The following is a 20,393-nucleotide window of genomic DNA, read 5'->3' as shown; positions in this document are numbered from 1 at the left end:
TAGCAAGATATCTTAAAAAGTTGTGGACGAGTTATTGACAATACTTGGTGGATGAGTTGGTTAGGTGACAACAACAAGCCCATGCAATTTTGGTTCAGTGGGATACAAAACGTAAAGTAATCAGTCTGGCAGAGATATGCCCTTCTAGTTGTCCATGCAATGCATCGACAAACTACTTCATATCGTTTCTTTAATAATATAATCCATGAAAAAAGTATGAATATGGAAATAGACATTTAATTGGTAAAAATCAAAACAATAAAGCACAAATAAATTTTCTTTGGTGTGTTTCAACACCACTAAATTCAGAAAAACCTAAAATTTTCCAAAGTTATTACTCGATATTACAAATGTGATACAATCACAATGAGCAGTCCAGGCACGTGACTTTCATTTTAATACATCATGATGTCCTTCGTTACTGCTGGGTTTGTAAATTGCATCACTTGTTGAGCCTCTCGGCGTTTAAAATTATAGTATATATAGGTTAGCCCGATCGGTATGAGGCAGGAGAACATGGCCACCAAAACGAGCCAGTAGCACACCAGGAAGGTGTTCTCCAAAACATGTCCGTTGATCTTTTGTTGAAACACGTCAGATAAGTCTCCACATTGTACGTTAAGGGCATGAAGGATAAGCACCAAAAGGCAGGAAATAACTGCAACACAAAACAAACTATTTCAGTGGATCAACAAGTTATTTTCTGCACTTTATGCCGTTTGAACAAGGAGAATAAGACATAAAATGTCATAGCCCCCGTGGTTTTAGTAATTTTGCTGCACGGAGTTAGACGCCATCAGTCGGCCATCTTTGTTCGGATTACAAAAACAAAATCTGCCTCATATTTTATCTCTCATGTATTGTCTTTGTGCCAAGTTTGACCAAAATCGGTCCATGCATGTCCTTGAATGGTGGGGACAAGTTGAAGTAACAAAATGGCTGCCAGTCGGCCATCTTGGATCTCATCTCGAAACAAAATGACACGCATTTATTATGTAAGCCATCATTCATTATCTGTGTGCCAAGTTTGAACAAGATTGGTACATGTATGTCCGATAAATGGTTGAGTACGTGTTCAATATTGTTTTGTTTTGTTACAACTAAAATGGCTGCCAGTCGGCCATCTTGGATCTCATCTCGAAACAAAATGACACGCATTTATTATGTAAGCCATCATTCATTATATGTGTGCCAAGTTTGAACAAGATTGGTACATGTATGTCCGATAAATGGTTGAGTACATGTTCAATATTGTTTTGTTTTGTTACAACTAAAATGGCTGCCAGTCAACGAGTCGGCCATCTTTGATTAGATCGCAAAATAAATCTTAAGGCAGATCAACTTCATAGAAATCCAACAATTAACTATACATTCAACCACAGTGAAGCAGGAAATTGTTGACCTGACGTAAAAAACTGTTTCCGTTGAATTACTTACAGCCGATGGAGTTCCAGACATAGAGGCCTCTTGGACCATGCAATGTGACGTATGGGTTTGTGACTCCATTGTAAAAGGAGAGTCCACATGCAAACACAGCTGATAGAATGGCCAAGGCAAGTATAATGAGCACAGTGACGTATAATCCCTGGTTTGCTTTGGATCCAGCCTTGAATATCATGTGAGGCACTACCAGGAAGCAAAGGGAAAAAGATTACCATCTCAATTAAAGAGTAACAGAACTATGGAGAAACAGGGTCATCATTCAGTCTGCGAGGGTCATTGTAAAGGTTCTGTAAAAGTTGTAAAGTAAAAGGTCTACAAAACGATGTAAACATCCACACTGTGTCGTTAATTACTGAAACATCGAGTAAATACCTACTTTCTCACAGGCCTCATTTCGTTTCACTACTTCAAACTAGAGTTCCGAGAACACCTTACACCATTCACAGTATTGAGAAAAAGGACAGAGAAACACCTTTTATACCTTTGCTTATTGTAGTAGTAAAAGTTTGTAATTGAAAAAAGCTCCTCTTACTAGTCAGTAAAGCTGATGTTCGGCTTGTCTCTACTCGCCTTGGAAACTGGCTCATGGCAGATGTTGAAGTGAAGAAGAAGCTTGAGAATTGCCACGATTCCAGAATCCATGGAGAAGTCGCATTTCCTATCCTCCCGGGTCTTGTCCTTAACATGGACTAACTGGGCTGCGCAGAATTCTGTGTGCTTCATTTGATGTAACAATGCCAGGCATGGCGAAGGATCTTCTCACTTTCTCAGACAGCCCAGCCACACATATAATGGCCACTCATGTCATATTAGTTGAGCCGTGTGACTTGGTGTGTGGCATCAGACGTGGAGACCTATCAGCCACTGAGAGCTACATTAGAGAAACTCGGAAACCCCTTAAGGTCCAGCTCATGAAGAGGCCTTGAACTCTGCTGTATATACGCACTTGAACCTGCATGGTCAGAGCTTTGATAACACTCCAGTGGTCATCTTAGACAGGTAAAAAAGTGCTCTACTCCAGGTGTAGAGTAATCCACTTGGGAAAGAGTCCAATCACCACCTCTCAACAAATGGGGCTGTTTGCGATTTGATCTGACTCAGACGTGGGACAAGGCTATAGGCCTACCATCTCCTCCACGCCGTCTGCGACCACAACGTGACGCCCGGATTGGTTTACGTCCAGACCAATGCATCCTACCAGTGCCGGGGGCCACGTGGTGATTCTCAACTCTCTTCCTCACTTCAACATTTGCCTGATACAGGCGAGTGAATGAATACTCGTTACTCGCCGAAACGTGGGTTTTACCGAAAAGTAAATCCAGATTCTTTTCGATTATAAACGTTTACTGTTTTAATTTGACTGGATGAACAATTACAACCGACATCAATTTCCTGCTTATTGCGTTCCCGAGCATGATCTATATTTCATACGAGCTGCAATTTTATCTGAGTCTCTGTATTCCCCAATATTGAGGGTGTGAGTGCCAAATTTGATTGTATAAAATGGCGGAAAATTTTGGCCAAGTAGTGCTAAACTGGAGGTTTTTGGAAATGGCAAGAAAGCAATTTGTGTTCTCGTGTTCAGGTATATAATCAGGTCAGGTCAGGTCAGGTATGGAAGCATGTGCCAGAGCAGCCCGTCGCCGCATCCACTTCCCGACAGTACTCCAGGGGCCTCCGTATAATCCAATTGAAATAAAATCAAGATTTTAAAGGTTGAAGATTAAAAAAAATTTTTTTTGAAAGTTTACCGCCATTGATGTACCGTCTTTTACACCACCTTATTTAAAACGTTTCAAGAGTTATCCATGGCAGTTGTTTGTGTCCTTTATAACATCCTTAAAAACAGTAAGTTTCCTGTTTGAAATGATTTTCAATTTTCTTTGATTTCCAGGCAGACAGATTAAAAACAATCACCTTATTCCTCTGTGCGCATGCACAATCGGGGTGAGATTCCGTACAATTTGTCAAATTCAGGCCAAAGTATTACGAAGCTGTTCCGATTTGTGTTCAAAATATAATATTCAATTTCAATTATTTCCTCGAACATAGATCGACACACGTCTGTAGACAGACAGACAAAATTAACCAACCTCTGATAACCACTTTTCGCTTTGCATGCTGGGATATAATGCCATCTAGAATTAAGGCTTGTGTTTCCTCACAAAAGTGAAGGGAATAAGTCACCACCATTACTATGTTGTTGTAAATTAATGCTGAGATGTTAATATCACACAAAGTAACACAAATCACCACCATTACTATGTTGTTGTAAATTAATGCTGATATGTTAATATCACACAAAGTAACACAAGTCACCACCATTACCACATGGTTGTAAATTAATGCTGATATGTTAATATCACACAAAGTAACATAAGTCACCACAATTACAATGTGGTTGTAAATTAATGCTGATATGTTAATATCACACAAAGTAACACAAGACACCACCATTACTATTGTTACAGACACGACTTTGATGTTAAGGTGGGCCGAGCGGAATGGCCGTCGTGTCTGCACAAATTACCCGATTATACTCGACGTTGACGGAGCCGCGCTACGCTGGATCAATAAAGGAAAAGAAGACACCCGGCTGGATTATAATGACAGACACCAATGTTTCGATTCTCAATTATATTCGTACGGAAAGGTTAGATTACAGGGGCTAGAGGTATATCACAGGAAGACAGGCACTTAGACACACTCTTATATTGACCCCGGACAGACGACAGATAAACGGGACAACGGCTGACTCACACGGGGATGGATGGCAGGGAAAGGCAGGTATCGGTGGCTCCAGGTGCGCCTGGGCTCGGGGCAGAATCCACACGGTTCGGTCCGGTCCAAAGATGCGGGGAGGTCACAGCGCTCGGAGGTAACGTTCTTTCCCAGGCGGGTTCGCTTCCTCTCAGCGATCGCAGGCAACGTTCTTTCTCAGGCGGGGCGCCTCTGACTCAGCGCGCGCAGGTACTTCTTTCTCCAGCTGGGGGCGCATCTCTGGTCACGTCCGCTAAGTCGCCACGTATATCCGGCGGGGAGTGACACGCCCTCGGCTCGTTAGCTCCGCCCCAGATGGAATCGGTCCGCCCTTCTGATTGGGTGCGGGGGGGTTACCAGGCTCCGCCCTTGACGAGGAGCTGACAGCCAGACCCTCTGGTAACCCCGTGGAGCGCCGAGCCGGTGTGAGGACGCATCCTCCCCCGCGCCGCCGCGCCGCCCCCATCTCCTCTGTTGTTGTAGTTATAGTTGTGGAAGAAGATGGAAGGAGGTATGGAAGATGGAAGGAGGTATGGGAAAGGTCCTAAACTCACTACTGATGCCATATAATCACATTCTGGTGCAACGAAGAGTCATAATTAATGGAAACGAGGCCTTAACTGACATAGACTAAGAATAACTAGCAAGATGTCCGAAAGTTGTCTACGTGTGGTGCGGTGGACCTGGGCACGACATTTAATGGGGGAATAAGGGGAAGGTCGGCTCTACTGATTGTTGTTTACAGACAATGGGACTAGGGAATGGGGGATTGAGGATAGTTGGGGAGTATTGGGGAAAATAGGGGAATATTTACAAGCGGATATGGAGGCCAAATTCCATATTCGCAACATTGCACCCTTCTCTACCCTCGGGGCGTCCCGACCCGATAAATTTTTACCTACTTTAGTGTGGCACGCAATGTAGTTCCCTCTACTATTAACTCTACCCTGAGTGCGACAGTTTTACAGATATTCACAAATGAGTAAATATGTCCCCCTGCGACGTTGCACCCTTCTCCTCACAGAAACACACCCACAGGATAACCGAATCCGGAAAGAATTCGCAAACTAAACATACAGCCGGTAGGGAGCATTATTTACAAGACTACGCTGCTATTTACACTACGATCCAGGACCTGTTTTTGGAGGAACACATGCAGATGTTATGCATAGAGAGAGCGCGCTTGCCAACATCGATACACCAACCCACGAGTGCTCTGTGGCCGACGGCCTTTAATAACGTGCAGAGCACCCTTCCCGAGCATCAAAAGCACCACCCCACCACCAATCGGTGCAGTCACCATTGTTCATTGGAATAAAAATAAATTCGACAACCCCTAACCCTGCAGGTGTCTCTTGCTCTTCTTGTGGTGCACTTGGTGTTAACTAAAAGTGGTTCACCTGTATGGCATAGGTGCCACGTTGACCCATAGGTCCATCCCCGGGTGGTGCTTGGCCGCAAACGAACTGCGGTCCATTGTGGGTGGCCACAAACATTGCGGTCCATATGGTGTATCGATCCCGGCAGCAAACAGCGAAAGTGCAGGCCCACAACTGCGCAGCCAGCACCTCTCTCTCCTCTCTCTCTACCCCAAAGCCAGATCCTCGGAGGTGGGGGACAAAAGAAGAAACAAGTGAGTAAGGTGGTAAGGGCGCAAAAGTGCACGCAATATAAGGTAACGCACACTGGGGGCACATGGGAACCAGGTGAGACAGGTACGTTCCTATCGTACGCCCCCCCCCACCAGGTAACCTACATGGCCCCTCCCTTACCCCTTACTGTATCCACACAACACAACACTACCCATAAACATCTACTTTACAAATCAACAAACATCCCTACTGTCTTCCCCGTTCCTCCCATATACCAAATTCGTCTTCTCTCCCTCCTAACCAATCAAATTTGCCATTTTCAACTGAACATCAAAATTTGCCATCACCAATTCATCATCAGTCCCTCCTAGGGAGGGAGAGATGGAATCACCCCAATGTCTCATCCACGTCGTGATGCGTCTCACAAATCCTCACAACAATTCTTACTTCCTGCAACACAAAACAAAGAAAACACAGGTGTGGAGTCATCATCATCACCACAGGTAAGTGGCTGCGTATGGTGCGACAGGTTCATTAATCCTAACTATTTCCTAAATGACTTTAACAACTTTACACTACCCGGGGTCTTTCTCCGGCCAAACCATTGGCCCTCTTACACTATGGGTTCTAAAAACCAATTCCCATTGGCCAAACTGTGGTGCTCTTCAATTTGGGGTCTCACTCCCCCGATTCATCTCCCGGTGCCCTCGCACAATTTCTGGGCTGCGGCGTGTACCTCTCCCAGTGGGTCTACCCACCTGCACACCTCCACCACTGCAGTTGCCTCCGAGCTTACCTGCTCCTTTCCCTAACCTAACTACCTGGGGAAGGCCCTCTGGCACTCTCCCCACTCGGTGCCCTCTCTGGCACTGGGCTACCCGGGTCCATCCTCCGGATCCTCGGGCCCCATCCACAACTACCGGCTCCCAGAGCCCACCTGCGGCCTCACCTGGCCGACATCCTCACAGTGGTGGAGTGCCCAACCAACTACACACACTAACAGGCTACACGCCCAGCCATTTCCACAACACTAATGCACCCATTCACAACACCATTCTGCAACCGCACCACAGATGCCAATATCCAACCACAATTTACCTATGCCCTCTACCTAACACTTACACTACCCGCCCCGGGTATCCGTGATGGGGGTCCACTCTTCCCCCATTCACACCTTCACACCATGCACACCACTCCGTACCACTTACTCAAACTCTCTCCACACACCTGTACTTGCACACCTGTGCTCTCACACCTGGTGCCACATGCACCCTTCTCTCCCCAAGCGCATTCGCGCTGATCCACACACTCACTACTCATACACTGCTCCACACACCTGTCCAGTTGCACACCTGTGCAATCACACCTGTTCAATTCTCACAAACACGGCATCATCTCAGCTAACTACTCCCTTCTGAAACTTGCGCTTCCCAGTCGTCCCTTTAAACTATTGCGCTCCCTCGTCATTATCGTCCACACTAATCTACCTGCGTCCCTACTACAGGTATCAGTCACTAACTAACCTTAACGTCACCTAATGTCATCTTCTAGGGCCCTATCCATATAACCTAACCCACCCGGGCTAGTTTTCACTGCCATACACCCCATAAGCTATTGCTCCTTTGCCCCCACTGGGAAGGGTGGCAGGGATGCCCCCCTTACCCACCGGGCCCATCGCTCACTACCAATTTTGCACATCAAATTTCAACAAATTAAAAATTTGCCAATCACTGCCCATCATCTGCCAATCACTACTGCCAATCCCTTGCCAATCATCAAATTTTGTTTTTCTCTAATTTTGGGTCCAAAACACTAACCTCATCACCCAGTCTACTCACTAATGCCTCTCGGTGCGCCAATTACTGTCCAAAGCCCGGCTTCGTAAAGCCAAGCAATGGATGCTGGTTGTTTTGTGCCAGCGGCTGGATGCGTCCGGCACTCGGTGCAGGGACGGGGGCTTACCCGGGCCGAGATCCCACGCACCATCTCGGCACGGAGCCATCCCATGGCTCGATCTCGGCCTGCTGGAATGCCTCACCAAAAAGTGGTCGCCATGACGACCCTTCCTATCCTGCCGCCCGCTCCGCCTGGTGGAGCACGGACGCGGCCGTTCAAAGCGAGGCCCAGCACGCACCGAGGGCCCGATTCGGCTATAAGTCGTTCTAAACTCTACCCCGTCTAACGTCGATGCTTCACCTGCATGCTTACATCCCGCAGCCCGTTCCTTGCTCACACATCCAGCCGTGCCCATGCTCCTCGTACCTTTCCTTACACACCCAGGTACACCCATTCCACTCACAGCCTTGGTCACACACCTGACCACCGAACACTTTGGCACACATTCGTTGGTCGCACACCTCACCAAAACACCTCTTCGCGCCCCCTCCTCAGTCACCTCCTCTGTGACAATCACAGGTGTGCCCTCATTCGCACACCCAACCACGTGCCTCACCACCAACTCCAGCGTGCATTCCCACTCACGCTCTACCATTCCAGGTGTGCATCCTTCCATCCCAGGTGTACATCCTCGCTCACCTGTCACAACTAACTCACGCTCCATGTCACTCTCACTACTTTCACCTCCATTCCTGACAGCGCACTCACCCTTACTCTTGACAGCGCACTCTTTCCTCATGCACCTGTCCGTCACACACCTTTCTCGCGCACACTCTCCCGTTACACCCTCTGTAACACTCACCACACCGCGCTTCCATGTGCCCCCTCGCACACGCGCTACGACCGACTCACTCTCGCCAGCACCCTCACTCCTTGGCACGCACTTTTTCCTCACACACCCCAGAGTCGGACTTTCTCGCACACCTCCTTTTTCGCACACCAGACCTGTCGCACACTTCACCAACGGCCTCTCACGAACACCCGGGTCCATCTCGACCCCCAAGCTTCTTAAATCCCCTGGCGCATCATACGCACGACCATATTGGTCACCACTTACACCGGGTCCTCTTCCTCTTCGCTTCTCCTCCATCACCTGCGAATCCCTCATCCGGTTAATGAGCACATCATCACGATCCAAACACAGACTTTGGACCAATTCTTTTATCTCCTCTTTTATCTCTTTCTTATCCTCTCTCCGTCGCTTCTTAATTTCGCTCATCCCTTCTTCCACTTCTTCTAATTTGTGCTTCACCTCTTTTATTCCCCGGTACGTCTCCTCAAGCTCGTCCTCCAAGGCTACCTTGACCGTTTCCATGTGCGTCCTCACCTGCCGGTCCTTCGTCTCCATTACCTCTACCACCTCGTCCAACCTCGTTGTCAGTCCCTCACGTACCATCTGACATTCCCTCTTCGTCGCTATCAAGTCGTCTTTTAGTTCTTTCTGTGTCACTTTTAACCCTCCTAATACCGCAGTGTTCCTTTGAACCTGCTCCGTTAGTTCTTTTTGTCCCTCCGTCAGCTGTTCCACCTCCTGCGTCAGGACCTCTATGCCCCCCTGTAACTTTACAGTCCCCTTTCTCACCTCCTTCTCCATGTGCTCCTTACAGTGCCTCACCTCCTCGCGCACTCCTCCGACCTCCTCACTCACACCTCTTCTGATCTCTTCTCCCATCACTTGCATCTCCTGCCCAGATGCCACCCTCATCTGCTCCATTTCCTCCCTGTGAGCATCCAGTTTGGTTTCTACCCCCATTCTGACCCCCTCTATCTGCTGCTCCATTTGTTTAACTTCCCTTTCCGCTTGGTCCCTCATGTCCCTCAATTTGCCTTCCATACTGTTTTCTAACCCCTCTAACCCATTTTTCACTCCCTCTATCTGATTCTCCTGGGCAGCCATTCTATTTTCTACCCCCGTTAACCCATGTTTCACCTCTTTTATCCCGTTGTCTAACCCCTCAAATTTCTTTTCTAATCCCTCACCGGTACCCCTCGCTTCGTCCCTCATTACCCCCATTTCGTTTCCCATTACCCACAATTGGTTTCCCATTACCCCCAATTGCTCACTCCGAGCATCCATCCGTTTCCCCATTACCCCTATTTGCTCACTATTCTTTTCCATAAGGGCCGTCATTTGCATCATAAATTGCTCCATGAGGGCCTGCATTTGGGCCATCCCTCCCACTTGTGCAGCGGGTGCGGCCGCCGTAGCTATGTGCGAGGCGCCATTTTGCGCGCCCGCCACCTCGTGCGTGACGACGCTATTTTGCGAACCTGCCGCCCTCACTGCTTCGCTCTCCTCCTGTCCCTCATGTCCCTCAATTTGGTCCTGGACCGACCCTGCTTCACTCTCCCCTACCGGACCCCAGCCGTCTTGATCCGCCATAGCGCGACTTTCAAAATTCGAGTTTCGTAACACAAATCCAAATTTTGCTGTTATAATTTCGTCGAGCGCAGTAACCGCGGGACCGCGCTCCGGATCGATTTTGTCGAGCGCAGTACGCGCTCCGAATCGATTTTCCCTCCCAAAATTTGGGCCTAACTAATTTAGTCCCGGGTCCGAATCTCACTCCTCGACACCAATTGTTACAGACACGACTTTGATGTTAAGGTGGGCCGAGCGGAATGGCCGTCGTGTCCGCACAAATTACCCGATTATACTCGACGTTGACGGAGCCGCGCTACGCTGGATCAATAAAGGAAAAGAAGACACCCGGCTGGATTATAATGACAGACACCAATGTTTCGATTCTCAATTATATTCGTACGGAAAGGTTAGATTACAGGGGCTAGAGGTATATCACAGGAAGACAGGCACTTAGACACACTCTTATATTAACCCCGGACAGACGACAGGTAAACGGGACAACGGCTGACTCACACGGGGATTGATGGCAAGGAAAGGCAGATAGCGATGGCTCAAGGCGGGTTCCCAGGGTCCCAGGGTCCCAGGTTCCCAGGGTTTCCCAGGCGGGTTCGCTTCCTCTCAGCGATCGCAGGCAACGTTCTTTCTCAGGCGGGGCGCCTCTGACTCAGCGCGCGCAGGTACTTCTTTCTCCAGCTGGGGGCGCATCTCTGGTCACGTCCGCTAAGTCGCCACGTATATCCGGCGGGGAGTGACACGCACTCGGCTCGTTAGCTCCGCCCCAGATGGAATCGGTCCGCCCTTCTGATTGGGTGCGGGGGGGTTACCAGGCTCCGCCCTTGACGAGGAGCTGACAGCCAGCCCCTCTGGTAACCCCGTGGAGCGCCGAGCCGGTGTGAGGACGCATCCTCCCCCGCGCCGCCGCGCCGCCCCCATCTCCTCTGTTGTTGTAGTTATAGTTGTGGGAGAAGATGGAAGGAGGTATGGAAGATGGAAGGAGGTATGGGAAAGGTCCTAAACTCACTACTGATGCCATATAATCACATTCTGGTGCAACGAAGAGTCATAATTAATGGAAACGAGGCCTTAACTGACATAGACTAAGAATAACTAGCAAGATGTCCGAAAGTTGTCTACGTGTGGTGCGGTGGACCTGGGCACGACATTTAATGGGGGAATAAGGGGAAGGTCGGCTCTACTGATTGTTGTTTACAGACAATGGGACTAGGGAATGGGGGATTGGGGATAGTTGGGGAGTATTGGGGAAAATAGGGGAATATTTACAAGCGGATATGGAGGCCAAATTCCATATTCGCAACACTATGTTGTTGTAAATTAATGCTATGTTAATATAACAGAGTAACACAAGTCACCACCATTACTATGTGGTTGTAAATTAATGCTGATATGTTAATATCACACAGAGTAACACAAGTCACCACCATTACTATGTGGTTGTAAATTAATGCTGATATGTTAATATCACACAGAGTAACACAAGTCACCACCATTACGATGTGGTTGTAAATTAATGCTGAGATGTTAATATCACACAGAGTAACACAAGTCACCACGATTAGTATGTTGTTGTAAATTAATGCTGAGATGTTAATATCACACAGAGTAACACAAATCACCACCATTACTATGTGCTTGTAAATTAATGCTGATATGTTAATATCACACAAAGTAACACAAGTCACCACCATTACCATGTGGTTGTAAATTAATGCTGATATGTTAATATCACACAAAGTAACACAAGTCACCACCATTACCACATGGTTGTAAATTAATGCTGAGATGTTAATATCACACAGAGTAACACAAGTCACCACCATTACTATGTGTTTGTAAATTAATGCTGAGATGTTAATATCACACAAAGTAACACAAGTCACCACAATTACTATGTGTTTGTAAATTAATGCTGATATGTTAATATCACAGAGAGTAACACAAGTCACCACAATTACTATGTGCTTGTAAATTAATGCTGATATGTTAATATCACACAAAGTAACACAAGTCACCACAATTACTATGTGTTTGTAAATTAATGCTGATATGTTAATATCACAGAGAGTAACACAAGTCACCACAATTACTATGTGCTTGTAAATTAATGCTGATATGTTAATATCACACAGAGTAACACAAGTCACCACCATTACTATGTGTTTGTAAATTAATGCTGATATGTTAATATCACAGAGAGTAACACAAGTCACCACAATTACCATGTGGTTGTAAATTAATGCTGATATGTTAATATCACACAAAGTAACACAAATCACCACCATTACTATGTGCTTGTAAATTAATGCTGAGATGTTAATATCACACAAAGTAACACAAATCACCACCATTACTATGTGCTTGTAAATTAATGCTGATATGTTAATATCACACAAAGTAACACAAGTCACCACAATTACTATGTGTTTGTAAATTAATGCTGATATGTTAATATCACAGAGAGTAACACAAGTCACCACAATTACTATGTGTTTGTAAATTAATGCTGAGATGTTAATATCACACAAAGTAACACAAATCACCACCATTACTATGTGCTTGTAAATTAATGCTGATATGTTAATATCACACAAAGTAACACAAGTCACCACAATTACTATGTGTTTGTAAATTAATGCTGATATGTTAATATCACACAAAGTAACACAAATCACCACCATTACTATGTGCTTGTAAATTAATGCTGATATGTTAATATCACACAAAGTAACACAAGTCACCACAATTACTATGTGTTTGTAAATTAATGCTGATATGTTAATATCACACAAAGTAACACAAATCACCACCATTACTATGTGCTTGTAAATTAATGCTGATATGTTAATATCACACAAAGTAACACAAGTCACCACAATTCATATGTGTTTGTAAATTAATGCTGATATGTTAATATCACAGAGAGTAACACAAGTCACCACAATTACTATGTGCTTGTAAATTAATGCTGATATGTTAATATCACACAAAGTAACACAAGTCACCACAATTACTATGTGTTTGTAAATTAATGCTGATATGTTAATATCACCCAGAGTAACACAAGTCACCACCATTACTATGTGCTTGTAAATTAATGCTGATATGTTAATATCACACAAAGTAACACAAATCACCACCATTACTATGTGCTTGTAAATTAATGCTGATATGTTAATATCACAGAGAGTAACACAAGTCACCACAATTACTATGTGCTTGTAAATTAATGCTGATATGTTAATATCACACAAAGTAACACAAGTCACCACAATTAATATGTGTTTGTAAATTAATGCTGATATGTTAATATCACAGAGAGTAACACAAGTCACCACAATTACTATGTGCTTGTAAATTAATGCTGATATGTTAATATCACACAAAGTAACACAAGTCACCACCATTACCATGTGGTTGTAAATTAATGCTGATATGTTAATATCACACAAAGTAACACAAGTCACCACCATTACCACATGGTTGTAAATTAATGCTGAGATGTTAATATCACACAGAGTAACACAAATCACCACAATTACAATGTGGTTGTAAATTAATGCTGATATGTTAATATCACACAAAGTAACATAAGTCACCACCATTACTATGTGATTGTAAATTAATGCTGAGAAGTTAATATCACCCAGAGTAACACAAGTCACCACCATTACAATGTGGTTGTAAATTAATGCTGATATGTTAATATCACCCAGAGTAACACAAGTCACCACAATTACAATGTGGTTGTAAATTGATGCTGATATGTTAATATCACACAAAGTAACATAAGTCACCACCATTACTATGTGGTTGTAAATTAATGCTGATATGTTAATATCACCCAGAGTAACACAAGTCACCACCATTACTATGTGGTTGTAAATTAATGCTGATATGTTAATATCACCCAGAGTAACACAAGTCACCACAATTACAATGTGGTTGTAAATTAATGCTGATATGTTAATATCACACAAAGTAACATAAGTCACCACCATTACTATGTGGTTGTAAATTAATGCTGATATGTTAATATCACCCAGAGTAACACAAGTCACCACAATTACAATGTGGTTGTAAATTAATGCTGATATGTTAATATCACACAAAGTAACACAAGTCACCACCATTACCATGTGGTTGTAAATTAATGCTGAGATGTTAATATCACCCAGAGTAACACAAGTCACCACCATTACTATGTGGTTGTAAATTAATGCTGAGATGTTAATATTACACAATGTAACACAAATCACCACCATTACTATGTGCTTGTAAATTAATGCTGAGATGTTAATATCACACAAAGTAACACAAGTCACCACCATTACCATGTGGTTGTAAATTAATGCTGAGATGTTAATATCACACAAAGTAACACAAATCACCACCATTACTATGTGCTTGTAAATTAATGCTGAGATGTTAATATCACACAAAGTAACACAAGTCACCACCATTACCATGTGGTTGTAAATTAATGCTGATATGTTAATATCACACAAAGTAACACAAGACACCACCATTACTATGTTGTTGTAAATTAATGCTGATATGTTAATATCACCCAGAGTAACACAAGTCACCACCATTACTATGTGGTTGTAAATTAATGCTGATATGTTTATATCACACAAAGTAACATAAGTCACCACCATTACTATGTTGTTGTAAATTAATGCTGAGATGTTAATATCACCCAGAGTAACACAAGTCACCACCATTACTATGTGCTTGTAAATTAATGCTGAGATGTTAATATCACACAGAGTAACACAAGTCACCACCATTACTATGTGCTTGTAAATTAATGCTGAGATGTTAATATCACACAAAGTAACACAAGTCACCACCATTACTATGTGCTTGTAAATTAATGCTGAGATGTTAATATCACACAAAGTAACACAAGTCACCACCATTACTATGTGCTTGTAAATTAATGCTGACATGTTAATATCACACAAAGTAACACAAGTCACCACCATTACTATGTGCTTGTAAATTAATGCTGAGATGTTAATATCACACAAAGTAACACAAGTCACCACCATTACTATGTGCTTGTAAATTAATGCTGAGATGTTAATATCACACAGAGTAACACAAGTCACCACCATTACTATGTGCTTGTAAATTAATGCTGAGATGTTAATATCACACAAAGTAACACAAGTCACCACCATTACTATGTGCTTGTAAATTAATGCTGAGATGTTAATATCACACAAAGTAACACAAGTCACCACCATTACTATGTGCTTGTAAATTAATGCTGAGATGTTAATATCACACAAAGTAACACAAGTCACCACCATTACTATGTGCTTGTAAATTAATGCTGAGATGTTAATATCACACAAAGTAACACAAGTCACCACCATTACTATGTGCTTGTAAATTAATGCTGATATGTTAATATCACACAAAGTAACACAAGACACCACCATTACTATGTTGTTGTAAATGAATTCTGAGTTGATGTAACAGACATGATCACTTCATGTACTTGCACAACATACCTGTATAATTTTCTGGCACATTCATGATACAATGAGATGGCGTTAATCCATGAAACAGTCCGTAGGTTGAAGTGAAGTAAGATACAATATGAGATCTGTTGGGACATCGACTCTTCAACATTATCCATTCCTGAAGTCCCATGGATATGATCAGGAGGACGAGCGTACACAAACTTGAGAGACATGCCAGCAGAAAGTGAGTTCTTTTCCTTGCAGAGACCATGTTGCCACCAAACGTTTGTCGGTGTCACTACTCCCGGGATTTAGTCTCGTCTTGGATACCGAACCGCAGCTGATGCTATAAATACGTTCAGTTTGAACTTCAGACTCACAAACCACACCTGGCCGTGGTGATGGAGCAAAGTCCACAAACAAGGTATGATCTGTGTAGCTCCCGAAAAGGTTGTTGTCAACTTTCGCAATTCTACCACTAATTGCTGAACGAATTGAAAATACATTTCATTCCCTGTGGATTTATGGAATAGTTTTTTTTTTTAAACGTGTGTTCAGAATGTACCTTTACAGGAGTTCATCACGTGACCCTAGAAGATTAACACCAGATTTCTATGCGATTAAATCACATCACAATTCGGAGGAGTTTTTTAAAGACAATTTTAATACCATATTCTATAGTTACGTTTGTGGGAAGAAGTGTCTATTAATGGAGGTGCAACAGCAAATACTTGTATTGACAATCAACCAAAATGGTAGGGCCAGTAAGACCATTGCAACGAGGTAAACGTGGAATCAGGTATCCAGAGGTATCAACTGTAATGTATTGAAGTGAAAATGAGGAAGTCGATGTGCACTGATATACCATTGTGTAATAACACATGACTTCCTCGTTAATTTGACATTTCGATTAAAACACACACACACACACACACACACACACACACACCTCGTTTTTCAATTTCTGTTCCTCACAATTCTGGCTCTCTCTTATTCACAGACACACACACACACACACACACACACACACACACACACACACACACACATATATGCACATATATACATCCACACACACACATACGAACACACACATATATACACATACACACACACACATACACACACACACACACATCTACTTCTTATTGTTGTTTTTTGTTTGTTTGTTCCCCCCCCCCCCCCCCCCTCTCTTGTGATTTTCAATTCTTATTTCTCTTTTTCAATTCTTATTTTAAAATGCATTTAACTAACTGTACAGTATCGGTTGTTCCTAAACTTAAATATAAATAATTTAAAGGATTGTTGTAAATGATGTTAATTTCACAACATCCCATATTCAACTTTATTTAAATTGTAAACCTCAAACATAGTTTCTCCACCTAAAGCAAGAACGTTAACCTGTAAGCAATTGACTCGTTTCCCGACTGCATGGATCATCAGCTGGGCACCGTTCTTCCTCGAGGTTTCGATCCTTTCAGCCCAGGAGCTCTCCAAACGGCGGATCCACAACCTCGATCATTGATCCACATCAATAGATGGTACATCCGTAGATCCACAACCTCAGTTGCGTCCAGGCAGTCAGTCAACTCATCAATGCAACATCACTTATTCCAACTTTACTCGCTATAGGATTTAATGTATTATCATATATGTATTTATAACTTTCCTCACACACTCCGTCATATGATAATACATTAAATCATGCACATCTTACCTTAAATAAACCATATCTACCAACTAGCACGACCACACCACCTACCTCTGGATCAAACTGTATTTCAAATGTTCAAACTGTCACCTATCGAGCCTGGTGTTGGCTTGGTGGTTAGGGTGCCAGCTTGGGATCCTTGGATCCTGGGTTCCAATCCTGGTCGATCGCTGAATTAATGCCAGGGGGGTTGACTCAGTCTGTCATCCTTCTGAGGTCGGCAAATTGAAAACCAGTTCACTGGTAATTCCCTGTGTGTCACAAGAGGCGACCAACAGGGTTGGTGGCAGGAAGAGCATCCAGCCATAAAACATTGCTTCAAAAATGGGGACCACGGTGCCTGAAAAAGGCCAACCCCTGCTCTGGGGGGAAAAATGGCCTCCAAAGGTGGTTCAAACTGTCACCTATAACGGTGTTTTGCATGCTGCCGTATCCTGGCAACCACTGATTCCTAGCAACATTGATTTGTCGTATATTTAATTATTATATTGTACTGTATAATGCTTATATTGTTATATTGTACTGTATAATGGACTGAACCCCGCATGAGTCACGCTGATCCTGGACACCCGAGCGGTTGTGCGTCGCGTAACTCGTGCCGTTAACACTATCGAACCCGATCGAGCGGTTTTAATTCAGGGCGATGCTCGGTCAATATGGAAAGGACGATGACGGCCAGGTTGGAAACCAAAACACAATATTTATTCACAGTATTTACAGAACATGGACAAAGCGAAGAATCTTAACGGCCTTACCTAGGTTCCCAGACAAGGGCCCTCATTCGTTTGGGAAAGGGAAGGAAGAGGGTAATGCGCACGAAGCACGGTCGCTTCGTGCAGCTCGCCCGGATTGGCTCGTTGGACGGAAGCCCCGAGAATCGCTCCAACCTGGGACACCACAGCCGGAGATGATCGCGGCAGGGACGACGATCAATAACGTGCACGTAGCAGGAACCCGAGGAGCACTCAGTCTGCGGGAACCAAGCGAGCGCGGGGGAGTATAGCAGGAGCCCAGCAAAAGAGTCAGAGAGAGAGCGGGGAGTCTGGGACGGGTTTTATAACCCCCACGAAACCCCACTCGAATGTTCCACGGGCCTCCATTGGCCGCCTGGGGTCACATGTCATGACAGCCTCTCATTGGTCACCCTCGGCCACTCCCTTTAGCTCCCATTTGTGACAGCTCATTGGCCACGCCCTCGGCCACTCCCTTTAGCTCCCATTGGCTGCTCGCTGCTCCTCCTTGGCCACTCCCTTTAGCTCCTCCTTCGGGCCTGCAAGGCCTAGCCTAGTCCCATGATGAGGCACTTTAGGCTTCGATGAGGCCTACTATTGCCCTGCCTGCCTCAATGCATCCTAACACCGGAAAGGGGACTATGCTTTACATTTAATAAGAAATAACTAACTATATGAGGCTACATGTTGTGGTGTAACTAACTATGGGGGGTGGGGGGGCGGGGGGGGGGTGTTGCCTTTATTCACAAAACCGCAACAATATATATATATATATATATATATATATATACAGATTTGGCATTTAATATGGAATATTTTTAGCCGCGTCGCAGACGCTGGTCATAGAGTGCCCTCTGCTGTTGTTGTTGTTCTTCTTGTTCTTGTTCTTGCAGAGAAGACAAAACCTCAAAGCTCCACCCATTCTGGGAACCATAGCTCCACCCATTCTGGGAGAGGCTTCATATAAACAAATATCCACCATTTTATTAACTCGCATAGCTTTGAGGCCTGTTTTGTAGGCCCGTGGTGTCTTTCTCTCTCACACAGTTTTATTTCAAATCAAATTCGATATATCATTTCATTTTTCACAGTCGCTAACATAGTTTTAGACTCGGTTGAAAAAAAACGGGAAGAAAATCCGATGAAAGTTGCCCGTTCTAGAACGAAATGAATTCTCAAAGGCCTGTAACTTCAAGTCCATTGAGATATATTTTTTTTTAATCGCGGCATGGTCAGTCATACACCGCCCAAAATAACAGACGGGAAAATGCCGAGATATATTAAAAATTCGTCCATTTGATGACAATCGTCACGATGAAATATTTAATTTATATGTCGTCACAATAATGTGGAGAGAGGAGCATAGCATCGTTCACGTGTCGCCACATACGGGAAATTGCAGAGATATATATTTTTTAAATCGCGGCATGGTCAGTCATACACCGCCTGAAATAACAGACGGGAAAATGCCGAGATATATTAAAAATTCGTCGCCACACACGGGAAATTGCCGAGATATATTTTCACTTTGCACAAATATAACATCAAGTAATCGAATCAATAGGAATGTCCTGTGCCTATAACATCGACGTTATAGGCACAGCTGCATCTAGGCATTGTGTAACATCGACGCGGCTTTTGTTTTAATTAAAACTTTTTGTACTTGTTTTTTCTTGACTTGGATTTACTTTCTTAACTCAGTATATCAATCTGGTGAGTTTCTTTTACACTTTGGTGATTTATTTGTTAAAAGAACCATGTCACTGATTGTCTGTCGCAGCAAGAAGTCAACAACAGGATTATATCACAGGTGGTGTGGCAAAATGTACGGACAGGTGCATTTGATGATTGGCTTCACAGTCGGGTATACAAGGGTTGTTGCGTTCTGTATTAGTGGAAAACAGCTGCTGCACATCTCCAAATGTTATTGCCGCCTCCTCTGGAGATGGTCCGTCAACTCAACAATGCTGTTTTTCATGGAGTGGTGGCTTTACGAAATTACGACATGAAACAGCGTGCTATTGCTCGGCAGTATGGCATCACTCAAGGTCAGGTGTCAAAGATCCTGAAACGAAATGCTCAGAGGGGTGTCCCGACTCCAATACCGAGGCCAGGACGTCCCGCAGAACCACAAGGAGGGATGATCGCCAGCTGCACCGGTTAGTCCGCAATGGCTGTACCAAGTCAGCTAATCGGCTTCGGGCTGAGTGGCAGCAGCTGACAAATGTGCCTGTATCCAGGAGGCTAGTCAACCAACGACTGGTTCAAGCAGGCTATCGTGCCAGGCGTCCCCTGAGAAAGCCACGCCTGACCAGACAACACCGCCAGCGCCGATTTCAGTGGGCCAGAGAGCACCGTCAATGGCAGCCAGGACACTGGAATCACGTGATCTTCAGTGACGAG

The 20,393-nt window shown here is 44.2% G+C and overlaps 1 protein-coding gene across 1 annotated transcript; it reads right to left on the bottom strand.

Annotated features, from left to right (window-relative positions):
- Positions 1–217: 217 nt before the first annotated feature.
- LOC137423809 (clarin-3) lies at positions 218–15,935 on the bottom strand. Its single transcript, XM_068111330.2, has 3 exons — positions 15,597–15,935; positions 1,438–1,626; positions 218–658 (listed from the first exon to the last, which is right to left on the bottom strand). The coding sequence occupies exons 1-3, from the start codon at positions 15,817–15,819 to the stop codon at positions 396–398; spliced, it is 675 nt and encodes a 224-aa protein (XP_067967431.1). The 5' UTR covers positions 15,820–15,935; the 3' UTR covers positions 218–395.
- Positions 15,936–20,393: the final 4,458 nt, after the last annotated feature.

Source organism: Myxine glutinosa, chromosome 3, assembly GCF_964187855.1.
Source record: "Myxine glutinosa chromosome 3, kmMyxGlut1.1, whole genome shotgun sequence".
NCBI classification, from domain to species: domain Eukaryota; kingdom Metazoa; phylum Chordata; class Myxini; order Myxiniformes; family Myxinidae; genus Myxine; species Myxine glutinosa.
Note: the sequence above shows the minus strand (reverse complement) of the source record. Positions and strands in the feature narration are given on the sequence as shown.